At 37.8% G+C, this 8,971-nt stretch overlaps 1 protein-coding gene across 1 annotated transcript in view; it reads right to left on the bottom strand.

The window, feature by feature from the left end:
* Nucleotides 1–1,425: 1,425 nt before the first annotated feature.
* LOC101587813 (vomeronasal type-2 receptor 116-like) overlaps nt 1,426–8,971 on the bottom strand; it is a 41,808-nt gene continuing 34,262 nt past the window's right edge. Inside the window, exons 6-8 of the mRNA XM_012512914.1 lie at nt 4,250–4,477; nt 3,788–3,911; nt 1,426–2,351 (exon numbers count right to left, since the gene is read on the bottom strand). Of these exons, the coding sequence (XP_012368368.1) occupies nt 1,426–2,351; nt 3,788–3,911; nt 4,250–4,477 (1,278 nt within the window). The remainder of the gene's footprint in view (nt 2,352–3,787; nt 3,912–4,249; nt 4,478–8,971) is intronic.

The following is an 8,971-nucleotide window of genomic DNA, read 5'->3' as shown; positions in this document are numbered from 1 at the left end:
ATCTTTTTTATTAAATTTATTGAGAAAAATATTTCAATGAGACAGTTTCAAAACAGGTTGGTAGGGAGTTACAACAATTGATACCTTGCATATGATTGTCTTTGTAGTAGTCATGCATGGCTCAAGATGCAGACATTATATCCTGTCAAAATACTATTAGTACAGGGCCAGGGAAATGGCTCAGTGGAATAAGCACTTCCTGGAAAATGCAAGGGTCTAAGTTCAATCCCCGGTTCTGCCAAAAAAAAAAAAAAAAAAACCCACATACTATTAGTACAAATCTTTCTGCTTATTGATTAAGAGAAAGTGGATACATATCTATTCTAACAATTTTGTATATACAGATGAATATATATATATATATATATATATATATAGTCCTTCATTTATATCTGCTTTTTATGTTTAGTTTTGCCAGAGATGGGTATTCCATTGTCATCCGAATATTGTAAGCATGAATTCAGCAAAATATTGCAATATAGTCCAGTAGCCCACAACAGTAGTGGATTATCTTGTTGTATATGTACTTCTCTGGTAAAACCCTCAAGCTGCACCTTGGCAGAATACTCAGATCAAATATGTTTTTAATAAACAAAAAACCTATATGTACAAATTAATATGAATCCATAGGTACATATATGTTACAGAACATATGGCAGGTAAACCATTTCTTATCACATTATTTAAAAACCCTATAAAATACCAGGAAAAATACATACCAAGAAAGATTACTGAATAAACGTTATGTAGCATAACTCAAATATACATTGTACACATATATAGATATCAGTAAAAGAGGATTGAAAAGGACAAAAGGAAATATAAATCTTGGATGAGCCAATGTTCTACTGCCTACCTCCAAGTAATTCTGCAATGTACCCTATAAATTCAATATACTGGCATCATATAGTCAATAGTGTTTATACTTGCATATGACCAGACAATTCTAGAATCACAAAAGTTATGCAAGAGGAAAGCTTTAATAATTGCAAAAGGGAAGTAAGAAAAGATATATAAATACCAATATGAAAATATAGCCTAATAAGCACATTGAAGAAAGGGTACTCCTCAAAAGAAATAAGTAATAGAATACATTAAAAAAGTCAGAAACAGTGGCATACAAGAAGTAATTTATTATGCTTTAACAAAAAATGTTAAGAAATCCAAAAGAAAGAGAAGATAAAATGTGATAATATGGTTATAGCAACAACAGGATAAATTCTGCCTTAAATAGGAAACAAAATATCCAGAAAAAATTCAACTTCAAGAAGTGAGGTTGACAGTCTCTAGTGAACATCTTCTATTAGAAAAAGAAGTTGCATCAGTTAGTAAGTATATGAAAGGCACAGTAGACTGTAGTGTCTGACTGCACATATGGTTCAACTTTGAATTCAGAACTTCTGTGTATATTATTAGAAAATAAGTTCAGTGATAAGACTTCTTTCTCACAGAATGTGTTTTGTCTCTGATCCCAGTCAGAAAAATTTTCTCTGGTTTTGCCAAAATGATATAGCACTTAGGGACAAAGATGCAGCCGAGCAGCCCTGCACTAGAGGCCAAAATGGAGAAGGCCTCCATGGCCACCATGGCCTTCCCCTTGCTGCTGTGGTACACGGGCAAGAAGGTGACCCACACGCTGCAGAACACCAGCATACTGAACGTCAGGAACTTGGCTTCATTGAAGGTGTCAGGCAGGTTCCTGGCTAGGAAAGCCACAGTGAAGCTCACCAGGGCCAGGGAGCCCAGGTATCCCAGGACACAGTAGAAGGCGGTGAAGGAGCCCTTGTTGCAAACGATCATGATGTGATCATGTTCAGAGTGAGCATCTGTGTCAATGTAGGGTGGATTTGTCCCCATCCAGATGCCACAGAGAGTGAGTTGGATCAGGGAGCAGATGGGGATGATGGAGTTTGGTACCCCTGACACCAGCAATTGCCTCATTCTTATGCCTGGAGCAGTGACCTGAAAGGCCAGCACCACAGTAATGGTTTTGGCCAAGACAGTGGAAACAGCCACAGTGAACACAACTGCAAACGTGGTCTGCTGCAAGATGCAGGAGGCTGTGTTGGGACGGCCAATGAAGAGCAAGGAACAGAGGAAACAGCAGGTGAGGGAGATGAGCAGGGTGTAGCTGAGAGCCCTGTTGTTGGCCTTGACGATGGGAGTGTCTCTGTGCTTCACAAAGAGCCCAAAGACAGCAGCTGTGAGGACAGTGAGACTCAGAGCAGTGCTAGCCAGAGCCTTCCCCAGGGGGTCTTCATAAGTCAGAAATGTCACAGATTTTTCGAGGCAGTGGTTTCTCTGACTGTTAGCATATTGGTCATCAGGACACTTCACACATTGTTCCATATCTAGGAAAAATGAAAATTGTGACTTGCCTACATTTAGTATTATCATTTTTACAGGCTTATGCCCAGAAATTCATTGAAGTTCCTTGGACTAAATTGTCATTTTTGGTAGTTTTTCTTGCTTTCTCTTTCATTTTTGTGTTTTATTTTATGTGGGACTGAGCTCAAATTTTACACTGAGATATATTTCAAACCATTTTAAATTTTCTTAGTTTGAGAAAGGATGTCCTTAAATCACTAGGTTGCCATTACTGTCTTCTGACTTAAAATCTTTTCTTTTTCTCACCTCCCAGATCACTGGACTTCAGGCAGGCAGTACCACGTCTCACTTTTCCATGATTTTTCTAGACACAAATTAACAGAACTGTATATAGAGATTACAGTTTCTCTATACACTGTTTCTCATTGTTTTCCTTTTAAATCTGGCATATACATAAAACATTGTATTTTTGCTAAGTAATAAGATCAATCTTTATTATTTACTTTACTTATGTGATCTACGTCAAATCTCTATTGATGCTTCCCCAGATATTTCATATAATACTAAAGCTATCACTTCTGTAAAAATGGCCAAGTTTTTCTAATTACATGTAGATATTTTTACTTGTTAAACAACGTATTCTGTGTGCATATCATCCTTGAAGTTCTGTGGTATAGTCTCCAATACATTCTACAGGGTGTCTCCCCTACTGTCTTATGCATTCCCGAGGAATGGGGATCAATCCTCAAAGTTGGACTGTGCTGTCGTAAGCATATTTTACATCTAAACAACCCCCTCTATCCAGTCAAAGTCAGGCTCTCTGAGCATGGGCTCTGTGTTAATAGTTGTGTCAGCCACTGGAGTTTGAAGTGGTCCTGCCCTTGTCTTGACTGTAATCTTGCTGTGGTTCCAAAGATTGTAAAGGGTGGTCTTTCTTACTGCACTGCATTAAACTTCACAGTGGAGATGGAGTACAGAAGCTGTGGTTAGAGGGCCAGGATTTGTCTGGATGAAATATTGTTTTTAATGAAACTAGAAAAATACATCAATGTCCTTAGGTGTGACAATGTCTATGTGTTATTCCAAATAATTAGTGGGCTGGAACAGGTCTATCAAATGTTTGCAGCACTCTGAGACAAATTGGTGATATTCTGTCTTATAATAACAAATAAGAATACCTGGGCACAGAGACCACTGATAATGCAAATTTTGGTTCCATTTGTAACAGGGCAGAAAACAACCAAAAGAAAGATGAATAAGAGTAGCAGAAAAATAAAATGAATTTGAGTGAGTTTTGAAGAGGAAAATATGTTTTCTGACAGGCAGTAACTATCCATAACCAATAACTTGACAGTGAAGGAAGTGTTTTACCTTTGTGTCCTCTACAACACTTTTACCATTTCTTGTGGATGGAGGGAAGATAACAGAGTGAGAATTTGTCCCCAGGACATGTTCCTACCTGTGCCATTGGTTATTTGCTTGTCTACACAAGGGGTGCAATCAAAACAGCAGGCAGCCTTTCCCTCCTGAGGACTTTTCCTAAAGCCAGGAATGCAACTCTCTGTGCAGAATGAGTGAGGAGTCTAAGGAAAAAATATATGTTGGTAACTTCTTCAACATTTACTTGCTTCATCCGAGCTAGAGGGATGAACTTAATTTGTACACGTACATAAGCAAAACTATGTACTTGCATGATAAACTTGTTTCATAATATGAAATATATTTAGATATTAATAATTAATTAAATAAATTATAATTTCTCTCATCAGAAAGGTTGTAACAATTTTTAATTGACAACTTACTATTGTTACTGAATTTTCACATGTGATCATTACGTGTAAAAAATTTGGTGGCACAAATTCTGTGCCAGTAGTTAGTTTACTTGTGGTTCATAAGTGTGCCATAATTAGGTGAGACATACCTCTGTATCTCCTGTGGCCCACTCGATCATATCTTCAGATACAGTCATTTTATGACCATGTGGAGCTCTTGAAGAAAATGTGCCAACTTTAACCCTAAGTCTAAGGCCTTCTGGAAAATTCCAGAAATTGACAATGTCATACTCTGAATCCAGTTTCTGTCTGTCATCCAAATTCACTAAGTCCCCCACAGGATTGGAAAACTGAATATTCTTCAGAAAGAGATGCAGCTGAAAAAAATCACATCATCCTATGAGGACAGAGCTCCAGGTAAAGACAAATATGAGTCAGGTAAAGATTATAATCATCTTTAAAATCTTTTTCCTAAAGCAACCTTAACACTGGTATTTATTACATGAGAGCACATAAATATTTCAGGACTAGAAAGTCACCATGATCAAGAAATTTCACCCAGTTTCAGAAAAATAAACTACTCTATGAAACCCTATGTAAAGAAAGCGTAGAGTTGTGTTGGGGTAAAACATGAAATGTAGAATCAAAGCACATAAAACCCACAACTTCTATTGCCTATCTGATTATTCACATAGAATCTACCTAAAAACTGTGTTCATACACAGATAGGTTAAATGACATTGAGTTCTGTAAGTGACTACAAGGTTTCCTGCTGTCCTTTAAGAATAATATGGACCTACCAGTCCCAGCCCAGGCGCAGCCTGGTTGTGACACTCTTCCACTCCCCTGGGATGCTCCCATCCACTCTGTAGCACGTCCTCCACCACGCCAGCCTAGGAGGAATTTCTCTCGCATTCCGGGAACCCCCAGATCCAGTCCTACCCATGTCAGGTGAGTGTGTGAGGGAGCTTCCAGCTACCCTATGCCAGCGGGACCTACCAGTCCCAGTCCAGGTGCAACATGGGTAAGACCCTCTTCCACTCTCCTGGGACAATCCATCAACTCCTTGACACAGCCTCCACTCTGCGCACTGTGTAGGAATTTCTGACCCATTCCGGGAACCACCAGATCAAGTCTTCGCCCAGACCCAGTGAGTATGTGGGAGAGTTGCCTCTCCACCCTACTCCACCTTGTCCCCTCCAGTCAGCTCAGGCCAGGCATACAGGCCTGAGTTGAAACCAGGCAGCTGCAATCCCTGCAGAGAGTGTAGAGGACAGAACTACCCAGTTAGTTCAGGAGCAGAATATCTTCCCAGAGGGGCACAACAGGTTCACCCCCAAAGGCAGCAGCAGAAAGGAGCTGAGCACAGCAGCCAGATCCAAGTCAGGCAAAATGGGATAAAACCAAAATTTGTAGATCTGCACCTGAATTTCAGTAGGTGCTAAGGTTATAATGGCACCAAAAATATACAACAAAGGTCAGAAGAGAGTGCTACACAAATGAAAACAAGAAGGAGCAAAATTCAATCTCAGACCCCAAGGGCACTGATAACAAGTGCAGAGGACAGGAACTCAGAACAACTTGGGAAACACAGAGCTGAAATCAATAAATCACCAGCTTCTGAAATAAAGAAACAGCTGCAGAAAGGTATAGAGGAAATCAGATTGGAAATGAAAAAAGAAATCCCCGAATTAATAACATCTGCAGTAAAGAATCAAATGCAGAAACATATGGAGGAAACCCAGTGATCACCCAGAACAAGAGCAGAAGACACTAGCTCAGGTCAAAAGTATGAATTAATAGTGTCGATAGTAAATAAGCAACAGCAGAAAGTCATAGAGGAACTCAGAGCGGAATTCTTTTCTACTAGCTCAGCTCAAATGTATGAATTAATAGGGTCGATGGTAAATAATCAACAGCAGAAAGTTATAGAAGAAAACAGAGCGGAATTTTCAGAAATAACAATAGAATTCTCAAAACTCATAGCATCTAAACTAAAGAATCAACTACAGAAACATAGAGAGGAAACCCAATCTGAAAAAATGCTGCAGTGAAAGAATTAATAAATGATTGTAAAGAAGACATTGATAAAAAAAAATAGAGGAGATTAGAAAAATGATGGATTCCTTGAAAGAGCAATAAAGGAAAGAAATAGATAACATGAAGCAGGGTCAAAAAGATATAGAGGAAAATAAAATCTAAATCACAAGATTCCAACACCGTTTAAGTGACACTGAAGACAGAGTTTCAGATCTTGCAGATGCTGGTAAGCTAGTGAAAAGGTAAGAAAAGTTCTCTTAATAAAAAATAGGATGCAGGAAAAAATAATCCATCACCTGCAAGATGATATAAAGATTAACAATGTGAGACTAATAGGCATCAGTGAAAAAGGAGTCAAAACAAATGACATTAAAAAATATGGGCAGAAGTAAGAGCAGAAAACTTCCAAAATACAATGAAACATTCTGATATTCAGGTAACTGAAGCATACAGAATGCCAAGTAAACTCAACAACAGTTAAAAACACACCGAGACATACAATATTTAAGATACCAGAATTAAGGCACAAGAATGATATACTCAAAACTGCTAGAGAAAAGAAGCAGATCACATTCAAAGGAAAACCCATCAGAATTATGGCCGACTTCTACTCACAAACCATGAAGGCAAGATGAGAATGAGGCAGAGTACTTCAAGTCCTCTATGAAAACAAATTCCAGCCCAGACTACTATACCTTGCAAAACTCTCTTTCAAGTTTGATGGAGAAGTGAAAGACTTCCATGACAAAGAACAACTAAAGAATTTAATGATGACAAAGCAAACCCTACAGAGGCTACTGAAAGAAGTTCTAGAGAGTGACTAAAATGATCAGAACACCAAGAATGATGACAGAAACAGTGAACTAAATAGGGCAAGCACTTAAACACAAGAGAAAAATGAGTAAAAATCAGGAGGTAAATAACATATCAATCGTAAGTCAATACATGTCAATTATAACCATCAATGTAAGTGGACTCAGTTCGCTAATTAAGAGAAATAGACTGACACACTGGATTGGACAAAAAATCCAACAATAAGGTGTATATAAGAAACACATTTAACTCATAAAGATATTCATAGGCTGAAAGTCAAAGGATGGAAAACAATATTACATGCACCAGCACCTCAGAAAAACGCAGGGGTAGAAATCCTATTCTCAGAGAGTCTCAACTTCAAACCAAGAATGAACAAGCAAAATAAAGAAGGCCACTATATACTGGTTATGGGAAAATTCAAGGAGAAGAGGTAAAACTCATAAATATGTACGCACCAAACACAGGAGAACGCAACCATATGAAGCAAATCTTAATGGACAAGAAAAATCTAATATCCAATACCACAATCTTAACAGGAGACATCAACACCCCCTTATCCCCAAAAGATAGGTCAACCAGACAAAAACTTAGCAAACAAGTAATAGAACTGAACCAGAGCTTTAAGCAAATGGACTTGGTGGACATATACAGAGTGTTTCAAACAAACACAGCTGAATACACATTTTTCTCAGCTTCAAATGGGTCATTTTCTAAAAGACACCACATACTGGTCCATAGGTCATGCTTAAATATATGCAAGAAAACAGAAATTATCCCAAGCTTGTCATATAACCACAGTGCAATGAAACTGGAAATAAATTGCAAAATAAAGCAGAAAAAAAAACCTAAATACATGTAAATTAAACAACACCCTACTCAGCAACAAATGCGTCACAGACGAAATTAAACATGAAACTCAACAATATCTACAATCCAATGAAAATTCAAGCACAACTTATCAGAAATTATGGGATACAATAAAAGTAGTTCTCAGAGGTAACATTCTTAGCTGTGAACTCACACATTAGGAAAACAGAACGGTAACAAATGCACACCCTAATGCTGCAATTCCTACAACTAGAAAAGGAAGAGCAAACCAAACCCAAAGCCCAAAGACAGGAACAAATCATAAAGATTAGAGCAGAAATTAATTCAATTGACAGAAGAAAACAGTACGAACAATTAAAAAAGCAAAAAGCTGGTTCTTGGAAAGATTAAATAAAATTGATAAGCCCCTAACTAACCTCATCAAAAAGACGTAAGAAAAAATTCAAATGCAAGCAGTAAGGAATGAAAAGGATGCAATTACCACAGACCCAGTGGAACTTCAGAAGATTTTCAATAGGTAATTTGAGAATCTTTACTCTCACAGAATAGAAGACACAAAAGGAATGGACAGATTCCTAGAAAGTTACAAATTACCACAACTGAATTGACAAGATATAGCCACTCTCAATAGGAAAATAACAGTCAATAAAATACGAGTTGTAATTAAAAACCTACGGACAAGGAAAACTCCAAGTTTGCATGGATTCACAGCTGAATTCTACAAGACATTTACAGACGATGTAGTCCATATATTCCTCAAATTCTTCCAGAAAATTGAAAAGGAATCAGTCCTCCCAAAATCATTCCTGGAGGCAAGTATTATACTGATAAAAAAAACCAGGGAAAGATGTAAGTAAGAAAGAAAACTACAGGCCGATCTCCCTCTTGAACATAGATGCCAAAATCCTCAATAAAATCTTAGCAAATAGAATACCGCAAATCATCAAGAAGGTCATACACCATGACCAGGTAGGACTCATCCCAGGGATGCAAGGATGGTTCAATATTCGAAAATCTATAAATGTAATACACTATATCAATGGAGTGAAAACTAAAAAAACATATGATCATTTAAATTTATGCAGAGGGCTGGAGAGATGGCTCAGTGGTCTAAAGCACCTACTTAGAACAAGCTTGGCAAGGCATCAGGGACCGCAGTTCAATTCCCCAGCCCACATGCTGTGCCA

The sequence above is a fragment of the Octodon degus genome, unplaced genomic scaffold (genome assembly GCF_000260255.1).
Source record: "Octodon degus isolate 3935 unplaced genomic scaffold, OctDeg1.0 scaffold00290, whole genome shotgun sequence".
NCBI lineage: Eukaryota > Metazoa > Chordata > Mammalia > Rodentia > Octodontidae > Octodon > Octodon degus.
The sequence above is the reverse complement of the archived record's forward strand: the minus strand, read 5'-3'. Positions and strand labels throughout refer to the sequence as shown.